The following is a 15647-nucleotide window of genomic DNA, read 5'->3' on the forward strand; positions in this document are numbered from 1 at the left end:
AAGACCAAAGTTGTGTCACCTCTGCTAAGACTGATCAATGCCAACTAATCAGCAGCTGAATTGGGGCAGAAGTAAAACCACATCATATGTTTTCTGGATGTTCAGGAAGGCTCATCCTTATTAAACAGCATATTAACACAAGAATTTTGGGTACATGGAAGGAAAGAGAAAATCATGTCACTAGAGGTAAGCAGGGAAGGATCAAACAAATCTCTGACCTGAAAAGTGGTGTAATACCATTCATGTTTGCAATGCTTATGATGTCAGAGAACTATTTCCAACTAAACTGAAGAAAGCAGTACAATATCTAGAAGAACCTATAGGAACAAAAACTAAGTCATTTCTATTCTGTACCTCTGAAAATAAAATTTACCTGTCTGCAAGCTTTTAAAGAATTCTCATCTGGTAATGCCTTTCTGAAACTAGAGACCAGTAAATAGAATGACTAAACAGGAATTGAGGGCAGTCAAATTTTGCCTACCATGGGTAGCCATGAAATTCTCTTAAAGTCGTTGAAAACTGCACACATCCAAATGAGAAAGAAATTTAGTCTGAATTGACAGTGCACTTCATACCATGTTGTTAAATGTATATGTGGGTAGAGATCCAGTCAGCATTTCAAATTCTTAATCACTGACACTGTAGCTGTTTACTTAGTAAAATGCTGAAGCAGTTGTGCATTCAGCCTGTTACCTGTAATGCTTTTTTTTTTTCACAAAAACTGTTACATTTTTCCCACAACACTGTCAATGCAGCATAAAATATTAATAGATACTTAGCATTGAAGTATAGCTTTGAATTTAAGAATTTGCATTCATTTATTCTATTCATAGTTTTCAACTACTTGTCATATTCCCTTCCTTGTCTTGCAAGATTGGTTCTTGAGATAACTTCAGAGTATATCAGGATTTTATGTTTGAATTCAGCTTCCTGAACTATGCTGCTTGTTTTACCAGTATATTCAGTAGATGTGACCTGTTGCAAAGAAAATAATGTTTTATTGTGGATTATTGTCTTTTTTTTTAGTGGCAGATCAGTAGTGGACAAACTTCAACAGCCCTTACAACTGCAAGCAGCACAACATCGACTCCATCCAGCCCCACAGTCACCAGTGCCGTTGGATGTGATGGGAAGACATGTGGTGCCCCTGTGATAGATTTGAGTTCCCCAGTGGGTAGCTCCTATAATCTACCATCTCTCCCTGATGTAAGTGTAACATAGAAGCAATGTTTGATGGATTGATTCTATTTTGAAATAGGTCTTAATGTTTCTGAGAAGTAGAAACCATATAAACTGAAATTCTTGCTCTCTTTGTCAAAATGAGGCAGGTAGAAAAAAAAACAGTGCAGGGTTGCTGGAAATATTCAGAGCTGTTCTTGGAAGACAGCTGAGAAAAATAACATTATGGTTTGTGATTGTAATTGGACTTGTTTATTTGGATGCTGCATATTTTTTCCCTGCCTCTGTAATGATACTAACAAAAATGTGTTAGCTTAGCTTTCATTTACCAGTGTCCATAGGTAGCACCAGTTTGCTGATGGTATTTCTGGTAAATGGTCAACATTTTAAAAATACATTTTTAACTAATTGAAAGAGCTATCTTGGGCAAGTATTAATGGTTGGTATACTGGATATATTCCTTATATCTTTTCTTTTTGGTACTTCTTTTCTTCATATATCCTCTAACATGCCTGTGAGCTGGTGCTAGAAGGAGCATCGTAAGATCATCTTGTCTTAAACTTCTCTCTCATAGTTTTTCTGAATGGTACATATTTGTCAGAGATCCATGTTGGAACTGTTGAGTTTTAATCCCTTGACCTTTATTCTTTCAAATATTGTCAAGCCTGTTTTTTGTGGTCTAAGGTTTGTAGATATCTGAAATGCCATGGTTTTCCAGTGGTAACTTGCTGTTCCTTCCTGTTTCTGCCACCTGTGCTTTGTCCTCACTGATAAACTGTGTTCTGTTTATTAAAATGGAGTACATAGAGTACAGGGTCACACAGTATATATCAGGTTTAAAAGGTGAACTACACACCATGGTCATAAAACTACAGAGTCTGTGACACATTTTAGCATACTCATTTTTGTTCACAGCATTATGAACTCTTCTACTTGTATATGGTTGCATTTATGCTCTTAAGATACCTGGCTCAAATCACTGTAAATATGCTGACCTTGCCAAGGCTTATGCATCCACTTTGGATACTTCTAGCTCACAAATAGAAATTTCAGTGGTCAGTATGTTTGCAAGTAGTAGATTTGTGAGGTATCCACTGAGAAAACTGATACTAAGGTGAGGTGTTTTCTTATGGAACATTATCTCTACGTATTGGAAGAAACCAAACAGTTCAAAAAGTCATTCCTCATTATCAAACCAGAATATGTAATTTTTACAGAAAGTTAAAATGGTAAATTGGGAGCCCCTGAATAAAGTTCAGTTATCTGGCTTGAGCCATAGGAAGGAACAAGTGTTGGTTTGCTGTTTGCATTTTGAGTCAATATGGGTGGCCTCTATCCAGAAGATATGTGGGACAGATGGGATTGAGTGTCCTTTGAGGTTCTTCCAGTGCTGTTAAACACTAGTGGATTAATGGGTAGTTTGTGTATAGCTTGTTATCTTTTTTAGAGTATATAATGTGAGCGTGTCCAAAGAAGGTGTGGAGATAAAAAATCATCTCTTACTTAATTGTGTGAAAGCCACCTGTCTGGCACAGCCTTCTCTGAAGCTGGTGGAGGAAAAATTGGCACTTACAGAATCATCTGATCTTAAAATGAAGCACTATCTGGATTTGGCTATGTCATTTGCTTTTTAGAGAAAGCAAGACGACCTGTTTTAAACCATCTCACTTTTGGGTGGTTAAAGTTAGATGAAGTATATTTTGGTCTTCACCTTCAAAATAACACTATGGCAGAGGCATGGGTTTTTGTTGTTTTGGAGAGAGTTTTTTCCCCTTCCAACACCAACTGCTTCCTCTCATTTCCCCACCTTTTAGATTGATTGTTCAGGAAACATCACACTGGACAATGCTGTAAGGAAGGATGGTACTGCAGAGCAGCATCAGCCAAAAGCCCCTTCAAACAGGACTGTGCAGTCACCAAATTCCTCAGTGCCATCACCAGGCCTCTCAGGTAATGGAAATGTGGTGCAATTTTCTGTTTGAGTGGTGTAATTGAAAAGTCTAATGTAGCAATGTTAACACTGATATCAGAATTAATTATATCTATTTTATATCAAAGATTAGAAATAAGAAAATGAGGCAAAGTTGTAGAAACCCTAGTAGGAGGTAAAGCTACAGACAATATTTTAGCATTGTGAACACAAGTTAAGTTACCAGATCTTACAAACATGAAGGGAAAAAAACTGTAGATTTTAGCACATTGGATAGAAATCTGTAGAAAAGTGACACTCTCAGGTGTACACCAAATGAAAACCTAGCTGCTGTGGTAAAAGTCAAGTATTTGAAAAGGACAGATAGGATGTAACAGGAGATAGAAATGGTGACTTGGGAAGTTCAATTTGGATATTAGAATATGTTTTTCACAGAAGGGTAGTGCAGCACTGACACAGGTTGAGTAGAGAAGTTAATGTGATGGGTGGCTAAATGTGGTGGACCTGAAGGATGCAGGGGATTCCTGTCACCATGCCTGCTGGCCACCAGCAGCTGTTCCCATGTTCTGATCTGGCCTGTAGTGAGGCTGTGTGAGTGAGTTCCCAGTGAGCACTCATGCAACATTCATGCACTCACATGACATTCACAGACTGAGGCAGGTTACCTGAGACAGGTGGGTAATGCATTCACAGACAGCACAAACAGCCCACTTGGGTTTCTCAGGACTGATGCTCAGCAAAAACGTCCTTCACAAGTCTTTAGCAAAAATTTCCTTCACGAGTCTTTTGACTCTCTGGTCCTGGTCCCCAGACCTTTGGTCTCTCTCATATCTGTCCCCCAGACTTCTTCCTACTCACCAGCTCAAAGTTTCATGGCAGTTCTCCAGAGAGATCTGCTAGAATTTGATACGGTAAGACAAAACAAACTGCAGTGATCAGGTGGAGGGGTCAGCCAGGCAAAGGTACTGATCCATCAGCCTACTTACGGGTCCCTTTTTGGGCATCTCCTTCTATTATCCCATGCCTCTCATCCTCTCATAAATATATATTAGATGAGATATAGGTTAAATAAATGATGCTGCAGGAGACATTTTCCCCAAAACCTGTGTACTTCTCTGACTCAGACTTGGCACAGACCCAGGTTTTGTTCTAACCTGATCCTTCTCTCCTAGGAGGAATCAGTGTGACAAACGTACACCCTCCAATTCGTTCACCCAGTGCCTCCAGTGTTGGGAGCAGAGAGAGGTAAGGAAAGAGTGGGAGAGAAGAAAATGTAACTTCCACCTCCACAGAACATGCATCAGTCTCTTCTCTCTTTAATGCATATATAGATGTCAATTTGCCTCACCTTCTCTGTTAACAGGTCAGGCCTGATGGTTATTACAGCACTCTTTGCATTCTAAAAGCAGTAATTTCGTTTGTGATGTATTAATAGCACATCTAAAAACATATTAACACTGTAAATGATGACTAGGTTGGTGTTATTAAAGGAATACCAATTGTAAATTAAGTTTTAAATTCAGAAAAATCAGCTAAAGGAAAAGGTTGAATATTGAAAGTCTTGATGGAACTATAAACTACTTCAGATTTAAGGAACTGATGTTACAAAGAAAGCTGTTAAAAATTTTCTACTGCAATATGGTTGGTTAAGTGAGCACTAGATATCTACTGAGAATCTGCACAAATGTTTTTATCCATTACTGATGGAATATTAATGAACAAATATATTTACACAATGTTGTTTGAAGAGTGCAGATCCATTAATGTGTTGCAATAAACTCAAGCATACATATGACATGAGATTAATTTTTCATGCAGAGAAAAATCAGATGACATTCATCCTACTTGAGTTGGAAATGCAGGTGCTTTTTAATATAGAATATGTTTTTCTGTATTCCATTTACATGGCAAATTCTGTGAAGGACTCTTGTGAACAGTTTAAATGTTTGAAGAGTCTTTTACTTGCATTTAAAAAAATCTGCTGCTGCTTGAATTAATTTTGTTAGATTCTTGATTTTTATGACTAAATACATAAAAAAAAGAAAGATCTAGTTCCAAAAGCAGGGCCCTAGTTTTGGTAGAGTTGCAAGGCTGTAAGAAATCCTTCCAAGAAAATGTAAATATGTGTTTTATCTGCCTTATTCAGTTGTGTCATTTTCAATGATCAGTTCAGCTCTGGAGAAACACTGGTCTTCCCCAAAATACAGCTGCATCTCCTCTGAAGTGATATGATGTTCAGTGGAAATCCTCTTTTGTGTGTAACCTGAGAGAAAAGGAGATTACTTGCAAATCTTGCACTAATGGGAAGTCAAACCATGAATAATTCTCTAGTTCTGGAACTGCATCATTACAATTTTTCCTTTTGGTAATGCTTTTTCAATATATATCAAAGGAAATAAGCTTGGATGGTGTATTCGATAAAAGGAATACTGCAGTGCTCAAGCTTCAAAGAAGCAAAATAGATTTAGCATCCTGAGGTTTTGGAAAGCACCACTGTACAAAAGTTCTGACTCTTAATTTCCCTTTTTTCCTGCCTTTTCTTGTCATTTACAGTTCTGGCTCCTCCTGCAGGCCACCAGGAGCTGATTCTACACACAAAGTCCCAGTTGTTATGTTGGAGCCCATTAGAATTAAACAGGAGTCAAATGCACCAAATGAGAACTTTGATTTCCCAATTGTTGTAGTGAAGCAAGAAACTGATGAGGAACCCCGGCCTCGGAATGTAATATTAACAGCTATAAAGATCTCCTTTCTTTTTGGAGGGTATTTTGTATTTATGGGGAGTAAAATAATCTACTCGTGTTCTGTTGGGAGCTTTTCAGGGGAAAACTAAAAAAGCTAAAGAAAGGGAAGAGGTGAAATTCAAAATCAGACTAGCCCTACTGCCAGTTAAGTTAACTGTTGTGATCAGACTACTTTTATCCATTGAAAATCTGGGAAGATGGGGAATAGCTTGCAGAGATCAAATTTTCAGGTGCCACTAGGAAATGTTTCTAATCATAGTGCAGTAATTTACGTAAATAAGATTGCTAGATTTTTGGGCCATCAGAGATTAGTTTTTTATTAGTGGAGCAGTAAATATCCTTTCATAGCTGGTTTCTTGTGTTCAGCTGTCTGATGTTATAGTATGTTAGTAATTTTTGCATGCATGTTGCAAGTTGTGTGGCTCCTTGCATGTAAATTTGTTAGTCAAGTTAGTTTACTTGTTGTTAGGGCCATGTAAATTCAAATAAATATTATGGTCTGGCTTTCTTTGTTTCTTCCTACAGTCCATACTTACTTCATTGCTCTTGGATGGAAGTCATAATTCCACTTCTGATGAAGCTGTCTTAAGAACAGATGCACCAGACAGCACAGATGATCAGCCAGGGGTCCTGCAGGAGAACACATTCAGTGGGAAAATGGGATGGATAGGACCCTCCCATGTTGGGGAGGGCAGAAAAGAGGATGATCCAAATGAAGATTGGTGTGCTGTATGTCAAAATGGAGGGGAGCTCCTTTGCTGTGAGAAGTGCCCCAAAGTATTCCATCTTTCTTGTCATGTCCCTTCATTGATGAGCTTTCCAAGGTAATTATGACCCCTTCAGTTCCACCTAAAATTGCACTAAAAGACACAAGCTTTGTCTTGTGAAACCCAAGATAAGAAGTTTCAGTCTCAAAGGAAGCAATGTCTTCTTTAAAGTCTTGAATCCAGAAGTTTTATTAATTAGTGAAAATTGGAATTTACATTGAAACTTCAATTGTATTTTTTTCTACAAATTCTGTAATAAAACTCTTCACTTATTTGACAATTAAGCAAGATCACTTACATCTAGGGCGTGAATTATTAAAAGTGGGACACAGAATTACCAATCTGTCATAAAATGTTTTAAGGGTAAGAGAAAATACTTAACATTTCTTAATAATAATAATAATAATAAAGAATAAAAATTTTTAAAAAAAGGAAAAATTAACAAATGTCTACAGGAAAAATCTGAAGTAATAGAGTAATAAGTATATCACTTACTCTAGTGCTAAATATGGCTACACTGAGCATGGGATGTGTAGTGACTGACATCTTCTAGTAACATCTTGGCCAATGTTGAAACAAGCATTGTTTCTTTATTGGCTGTTACAAAACCATTACTCAGTTTCTTGACTTTCAAAATACAGTCTTAACTAGCATTACCAGTGTTTGCTTCTGGAATTAGTGTCTTCGATTAAAATAAATGGCATTTTGCAATGTCCCAACTTGGAAATGTCATGCAATAAGCTTGTTTGTGTTAAAGGATAAAAACATTGGTCATAACATGCTCATTGTTTAATGCTTTTGTAAATATTAGGTTTTTTGATTAAATGTCAGCATAGTTTACTGGTGGAAAACATTTGAATAGCAACTTAGATTAGCACATTGATCACCTCTGTACTACTCTGAACAAGCGAGTGTATCTAAAACGTCACTTGAAATGGCACATAAAAATGTTTCTCTCACTTTTAAAACTTCAAATTGCAGGGGTTTTTTTGTTAAACTGGTGCTATGTTACAGCTTTGTTCCATAAGCAAAACCTAGTGAAGCTACAGTAAGCACTTAAACTAATAAATATTTGTGCCATTCTGACAAGAAAAAAAAAATCTTTAAGAAGGCAGAAAACTATGTATTACAAGACTTTTTTTCTAGTAAAATTAAATATTCAACAATAAGTCTTTAAAATGTCTCCTTTTTACTGGATTGTTGAGGGGAAACTGAGGTGATGATGTCTGAGGGCGAGGGAGCCAAAACCACTTCAGTGACAGGTGTTCAGATCTGTAAAGGTGCATATTACTATGAGTACATTGTGTTACTGGGCTTCAGAGCATGGTTAGCTGAGGTTTCCTCCTGACTTTAGACGTATCAACTTTCTGTTCCCACCTTTATGGGGTTACTTTTTTTTTGCAGCTGTAACTGTACTGAACAAACTTTAGTCTCTTAGCATTAGTTCCTTCAAACACACAAAGTAATTTCTTTATTATTATGTCAGCAGCGACAGTCTGCTTCTTTCATGATTGCTTTTTGTTCTTGCTTCAGGTGGATAGGGCAATTTCATAGGTTCATACAGAATGGTTCAAGTTGGAAGGGACCTTTATAGGCCACCGAGTCCAACCTCCCTGCCATGAACAGGTTGCTCAGAGCCCCTCCCAACTTGACCTTGTTTCCAGGAATGGGGCCTCTACCATCTCTCTCAGCAACCTGCGCCAGTGTTTCACAATCCTCACTGAAAAAATTTTTTTTCCTTGTTTCTAATCTGAATCTACCCTCTTTTAGTTTAAAACAATGTTCCCACATAGATTCATGAGGTTGCTGCATCTTTTTGTCCTTCATTCCAACCTGTCACACTCTTCCTGATTCTTGGATATTCTAATGCATCAGTCCTTTATCCCTGACCTATTTATTGTTTTCTTGTGTCACAAGATCTTTAGGTCATGGCCTTTATGAACTTTTGTATATCTGCCATATCATTTCTGTGATGCAAGTCCAGGCATAGAGGTGACAGTGTCATAAATAATTCTGGGGAGTTAAGACAGTAGAAGATAAATGTCTCCTGGTAGTAAAATGCTTATTATTCACCAGTGTATGCTAAAACTGGCAGATGGCAAAAATCTTTGGATGACTCTGAATAAAAAAGAGATTTTTTTTTTTTTAATTTGGAAAGTCTTCTGCCTTACTATCAAAATGAAATAAAAGGTACTGCAGAAATTATTTCCCATTTTCAAAGATATTATAACATACCTCTGAGTAAATACACACAGTTAGATCCTTTTTATTGTGTATTCTGTCATCTGTGTAACAATTCAGCCCTCTTGTGGTTACCTGCAAGCATGCAAGTTCCTTCCTTTGTTGAGAACTGTATTAAAAACATAGACCCTTCATAGGTTTTTCAAAACTTTGAGGTTCATAAATTGTGTTAGGGAATCAGTGAACATAGCTTCCAGAACTGATTATGTAGTAATCTTATGCTGTCCTTTTAATCTCCACGGTTTTCTTAGATCAGCTGATAAAATCATGAACATTTAGGGAGTAAAATATTTCCAGTTTTACAAAAAATCTTGTCTAGGGTAATCTGTATAGTTCAGTGATATGTTATAGATCAAGCTTGTAGAGAGTATCAAGTTCTCACCATATCACACTGACATGTTTTGTTCTGTTCAGCCCATACGATTCCTTCAGTCCCTCTAGTTAAGAAAAGGGCTCTTAATAGCCATTTGCTTGAACCCTTTGAGCTCGAGTGAAATATTTCAGTACTGACAAAGGTAGATACCTGCTGTCTATTAAGATAAACCATCTTTCTGTTAGGGACACCATTAGTGACACTGGTGCCACTAAAAAGGAAAAAAAAGTTGTAATAAAGCATTTTTGCCAGCAGTCTCTGCTTTTTGTAGTGTTTTAAAAACCAACAACAACAAACCAACACATGGCACAGAAAAAAAACCCACCCAACAAATGAGGATCTTACCCAGAAATATGTGGAAAGTCTTTTGTCAAGGGTGTGCTACCTCACTAAGGTCAATGTGTCTCTTTGTCTTCTTTAGTGGGGAGTGGATTTGTACATTCTGTCGGGATTTGTCCAAGCCAGAAGTTGAATATGACTGTGATAAACCTACTCACAGCTCTGAAAAAAGAAAATTGGAAGACACTGTGGGTTTGGCGCCAATAGACCGTAGGGTAAGGATAAAATTATTATTTATAACATTTTTAAGCTGAAGCAGTTTTGAGTTGTGCTAGAAACTTTCATCAGTATTTTACCTGGTTTCAGTTGGCGACTTATGTAAATACACTGAAATTAGTATTTTATTCAGGGTCTTAAAAACCATTTATTGCAGAGTGGTAGAGAGAAGACTCTCAGTCAGGTGTGAGAAGTATGGCACAGATTATATGGATGATTATGATTAGATTTATTGCTAATACAGTGTCTAAATATTGCCAGTGCAGTATAGAATATAAGCAGATCTAAAGGGTTATAACATAAGCAGGTTTGGTTGGAAATATGCAGATTTACAGCCTTTGGCCTTGCAGAAAGCACAATTACAGAGCAGCAAAGCACCTATGGAGCTGCTTTAGGATTTTATCTCTGTATATGATCTTAGTACTTTTAGTCACCTGTCCAGAAGTGAGTGTTCCCCATCTTAGGGCTGGATGTACCCTGCAGGCATCGGTGTTGGGGTGGGATCCATCTGGAAACTGCTTGCAACCTTGGGAGATCAGTTTGCCCGGTTGGTCCAGTCTCCAGCAGCATTTTATACCCTTTTGCAGGCTGATGTGTACTAAAGTCAATGACAATCATCACAGCTCCCCCATCTCTGGAATGCATTAATTATGTGAGCATCTAGACAGTTCCTCCTGCAATTCCTACCTGGTGTTCTTATCTTAGGACAAATCACATTACCCATCAGGACACAGTAGGGATGGTGTGTGTGTGGAGGACACACTCCAAGACCTGACTGTCTGTCACACCATTATTTACATGTGCTCAGTTTCTGGTTTGAATTAAATGTAAGTTATTATTCTGATAAGGGATCAGCAAGCATAAAATCACACAAAACTATTTTTAGAATCTCTTTCAAGGCTCAAGATCTAGTGTAGTATATTTGTACACACAAAGAGGAAGGAGGAACACTGAGCATCTGTTCTGTATTTTCTGTGGTTTGTGATTGTAGTATAAACCATGTAGGATTCTCGAATGACTTAGGCATTTATTTTTTTTTACAGAAATGTGAAAGACTGCTGCTCTACCTCTACTGTCATGAAATGAGTCTTGCCTTTCAAGATCCGGTTCCTCCCACAGTATGTACCTCACTTCTTTCTATGTTAGTAGCAAATTTGCCATGTTTTTAGTGGCATTTTTATGTCCTATTACAGTCCATTATCAGAAGTCAAGTTCCCCAGACACTAAGTGTATTAAATGTGTTTAATTTTATTAAAACTATCTGAAGAGGGAAGTTGAAAGTTGAAGGGGATTTACAAGTAAAATTCCACAATAACTGATTTTACTTAATACTTCAAAAACAGATTAAAAAAAGTAAGTTCTGACCCTGTCTGCTAATATCATGTGCTGAGTGATATCACTAAAAAGGTGAATTGCAATATATTTGGGTTTTTAAATACCACCTGATGCTGAGAATTAGGGTACTCCATAGTACTAATATGAAATTGAATTTCTTATTATTAGCTTGAAATTTATTAGTTTAAAATGGTAAACAATACCTGGGTGTGTTAGAAGTCTAAGGACACACAGAAGAGTTACCAGTGTGATTAGATGAAAAGATGTTCTTTAAGATAAGTCATGGGGGAAGAATTCAGTAAGTAATATGCTCCTATGCAGCCTTTATTCCATTTGAATAGGAATTCTGAGGAACAAATCAGAGAGTTTAATAATAAGAAATGGCATAAGAGATTAATTGATTAATCATATGATGGTCTTGTGTTACTAAATTCAGGTATTACAGCATTTCTCTTAAAATGTGAATCTAGTTAGGAAAAAAGTATAAAAATATTACCATTGGATTTCATATCTTATTTTCTAATTTCTAATTCTTTCTAAAGAAAAAATAAGTCTTAGTCCTACAACCACAGTTTGAGTGTCAAAATCATTGATATCTCTGAAATTTGCCGCCATTTCAAAGGACATATTTCATGACCAAACCTCATTTTAAGCAACTCATTTACCATCTCCATTTTAGTTGTCATACAGTGGTCTTGAGAAAAAGTCTTGATAGATAGCTTATTTGACTACATCTGAAAATAATGTCCAGACCAAGTCATTTGCTCTATAATGTGTAGTCGTCATATGTGGAAGTTATGTTTGTTTCTCTTTGATTTTAAAATGAGCATTGCAAGGAGTATATTTTAGCCAGGAAAACTGTCATAAGTCACTGTCATTCCAGAAACTGTCTGCATGTATGTTAAAAGTATAATTCTTGTATCTCAGGGTTGTACTTTGAAGATGAGACTAAAACCCTGCCCACTCCCTAAGATCTAAAGGTTTATAAAACAATAAGTAATGAAGGTGACTGCATTTGGTAATTTTTTTTTTCCCCTTTAGGTTCCTGATTACTACAAAATAATCAAAAAGCCTATGGACTTGTCAACCATCAAGAGAAGACTTGAAGTGACCAATTCATTCTACACAAAGCCAGAAGATTTTGTGGCTGATTTCAGACTGATTTTCCAAAACTGTGCTGAATTTAATGAGGTTAGAAAACTAGATACTGTATCAGATTTTGTAGCTTTAGTTCTTTCAGGAAAACTGTAATGGGAGTAGAACTTGCAATGCAAGAATTTATTGTATTAAACTTACTTTGACGATGGGACTGCAGTGAAAATATAGATCACATTGAACGCTGCTGTGGTGTTAGATGATTATGCAGTGGAGATCTTTCCACAGAAGGAAGGAGGATTGTAACAAACATGCTAGCTGAATGGCAGGATAGCAGGTAAAGAAAAGGACAGTTGCCACAATGGTGGGCATTTGATTTAAAAATTGGTTTAATCCTCCTTGCCGCAGATCTTAGATTCAGTGGGATTTTCATTCTTAGAGCTCTGGACTCACCCATATGATTTCAAGTTACATGTTGAGTGATTGTTATTATTATCCTGTGCTGCATGTAAGGGAACATGTGGAACATGTGGTGAAAAAGGGTTGTGGGTGGACCACAAAATGAGAGAGAATTACACTGGGAATAAAGGCTTCTCTAAGTGGCCTCAGTGGGGTTCTCATCCAGTGACCCTTTATAGCTGGGAATAATTCCTGCTGTGGTGATCTCTGCTTCAGGAAACTGATGAGCTGTGGTGGCTCTGGATGACTTTAGGACTGCGTAATCTTCCATGCTACAGTCATTGTCTACCAAGTAATATTATCACCATTATTAAAAACTGTCTGTAAGCTAGAGAAATTCTAACACCCTGAAGACATACCTGCCTATTTCACAGCATAGCACAACTTCTTTCCTCCCCCCCCCACACCCCTCAGTAAGGTTTTAAGAGGTTTTAGAGTCTCTTCAAATAGCTTTTAGAACCCAGGCAAGTATGGCTTTTGTGACTGGCTTCTTTGGTAATCCCTCAGAGAAAAAGGTCCTTGAGGGTGTCGGCTGAAAGATTTATGCTCATGCTGTTTTGCAGACTTGTGCTCTTTGGGACCATATGTTCCACAGGTGCCATTCTTGCTGCTGATTGATGTTTTCTGTAGTTTTTGCTTGAAAGACCTGATGTGATGTGAGTATAAAGCTATTTCATGATGCACTGATGTTGTTAATTCACCCAACAGCCTGATTCAGAAGTGGCCGACGCCGGCATGAAACTTGAAGCGTACTTTGAAGAACTTCTAAGGAACCTTTATCCTGAGAGAAAGTTCCCTGTACAACCCAATGTCCAGAGTGAAAAAGATAATACAGAACTCACTGATGACTCAGATGATGACTTTGTACAACCCCGGAAAAAACGCCTCAAAGGAGAAGACCGTCAGTTGCTTAAATGAGCCACATGTGTTACTATGAAAAGTTTTTTAAAAACTGAGAATATTTATCACTGTTACCACTGTTTTGACTTGTAGGTTTGTGAATATTTACCAGACTTTCTACCCCTTGTCTGAAACAGAAATCTGTGGAGATCAAGGCATGTGAAGAGATTCTCTGAAGTTCATCTCTTTTCTGGAGCAGCACAGAAATTGCCATTTTTGTGGGATGACAGCTGTTTAACTTTGCTTTGAGGAAGAAGTTTGTATAGAATTGAACTTCAAAACATCACATGAGTTTAACATGTGGCTTTCTGAATTTGAAGAAAATATGATCTCACCGGACTTTTAATTTTACCAAAGGCATGTGGCTGGCCATAATTTGATCTCTTTGTACTGTATTTAACACAAGCCATGAAAAAGGATGGTGTAATGTTATTGTCCTGCAGTACTGATTGGTACAGTGAAAGTGTAGTTGCCCCCAAAGAACTTATTGGGAATTTTAAAATGTAAGGGGGGGGGTGTATTAAAAATAACTTTTGAAAAAAGGAAGAAAAGGAACTTTTTTGAGAGTTTTTAATGGAGGAAGTAAAGGACAGAATACTTTGGTTTGCGCCATTTTTCTCACCACCAGCAAGAAACAATGGTATTGCTGTACTGTTTTGTTTAACAGGTGTCTCAAGTGTGCTGTACCTCTGTTTAATAAAGTTGATGGGAACGTTTGTTTGCAATTATCAGTCAGTCTTTGTCTATGTTTAAAGAGGGGAAAAAATCATCCTTTGTGTCCACAAGTTCTTGTTCTTTTTCCAAATTTATAAGTGTGTTGTTGTCAAAATGCAACCATTGTTGTAACCAGTGGAAGTAGCCATTGTTACTTACTTGGGAGTACACAAGTTTGAAGGGAAAGATACTGCTCTTCAGCCCTTCATCTGTCCCTGTAACAATCACCAGAAGATGAGTATGAATTACCTTGTTTTGTTCTGTCTACTTCCCAGAAGCTCTGACAACATAGATGGTTGGTTTTGCCCCCAGAGATTGCAGAGTTAGCGAAGTGCCTGTCTATGGTTGCCCCACTTACAGGCTTATAATCTTCATTTATGTAATCTTAAATGAAAACTGAGTGTTCAGGAGAGCAGTCTTTTGAATTAATTGAGCTCCGATTGTGCCGGAATTTTTCAGCGGGAATTGTGAAGACAGCTGAGTGCACACAAGCCTGCTTTTGACTTGCTGTGTGGTGCTGTGGATACATCACTGAAGAGACTGGATACAAGTGCTGTTTGTGCCTCCCTGCTGTGTACACACGCACTCAGAAAAAGGCCCTGGTTTTGCCTCTCACCAGATGAGATGCTGCCCACCTGCCTTTGTCAGAGGGTGGCACTGCACACTAAAATGTAGCGGACACTCCCAAAGATGACTCAGTTGTGTTTGCAGCAGGCCTTTGACATAGCTTTTGATCATGTGGTGGATTTTTAGGCTGCCCTGAGCAACCATTTATTTTCTATTTTTCTTCTGTGTTTTTTTGTTAGTTTGTTTGTGTGCTTTGTTTTCGTGGGGGTTTTATTATCATTATTATTATTGCTTTTGTGGTTTGGTTTGCCTTTTTATGGAAATTTTTTATTACCTGAAGAGAATTGCTTGTAAATTCTACTATCCTAGAGTACCAGAAAAATAATAGAGAGGTTAAGGAGCAGAACAAGATAGTGAGGGAGACCATTCTAGCTAAACAAGTGTGATCAGTGCACACCACAATAGCACAGACTGAAAAAATAAAGAGGCACTGCCATTGCAATATTTGAACTCTTAAAGATCTAAGCAAAGCCTAGAAGTCCTAGATACCCCAGCACCAAGTTCAACAGTGCTTCCAGAGGAAGAAGGTGCTGTGTTGTTTCCCCAGACCACAAGTTGCAAGCACAGATTTATTAGGAGGCTTTTAATGCATTTAGAGGTGAAGCTGGACACCTACTCAGTTCCATTCTCAAGTTATCCTGGTGGAAAACACTTGGGAGAGGAGAGTAGATGTACTCCTACAGTCCTTACTTAGCTGTCTGCTGTAAACTGCTTGAAAATGTCTCTCT

The 15647-nt window shown here is 37.6% G+C and overlaps 1 protein-coding gene across 1 annotated transcript in view; it reads left to right on the forward strand.

Annotated features, from left to right (window-relative positions):
- The window catches only part of TRIM24 (tripartite motif containing 24), a 57845-nt gene extending 43539 nt beyond the window's left edge, over positions 1-14306 (forward strand). The window contains exons 11-19 of the mRNA XM_064654758.1: positions 1027-1206; positions 2994-3129; positions 4282-4354; positions 5663-5831; positions 6379-6677; positions 9656-9788; positions 10833-10907; positions 12166-12315; positions 13387-14306. Coding sequence (XP_064510828.1) covers positions 1027-1206; positions 2994-3129; positions 4282-4354; positions 5663-5831; positions 6379-6677; positions 9656-9788; positions 10833-10907; positions 12166-12315; positions 13387-13596 — 1425 coding nt within the window. The 3' untranslated portion in view covers positions 13597-14306. The remainder of the gene's footprint in view (positions 1-1026; positions 1207-2993; positions 3130-4281; positions 4355-5662; positions 5832-6378; positions 6678-9655; positions 9789-10832; positions 10908-12165; positions 12316-13386) is intronic.
- The last annotated feature ends 1341 nt before the right edge of the window (positions 14307-15647 follow it).

The sequence above is a fragment of the Pseudopipra pipra genome, chromosome 5, assembly GCF_036250125.1.
Source record: "Pseudopipra pipra isolate bDixPip1 chromosome 5, bDixPip1.hap1, whole genome shotgun sequence".
NCBI lineage: Eukaryota > Metazoa > Chordata > Aves > Passeriformes > Pipridae > Pseudopipra > Pseudopipra pipra.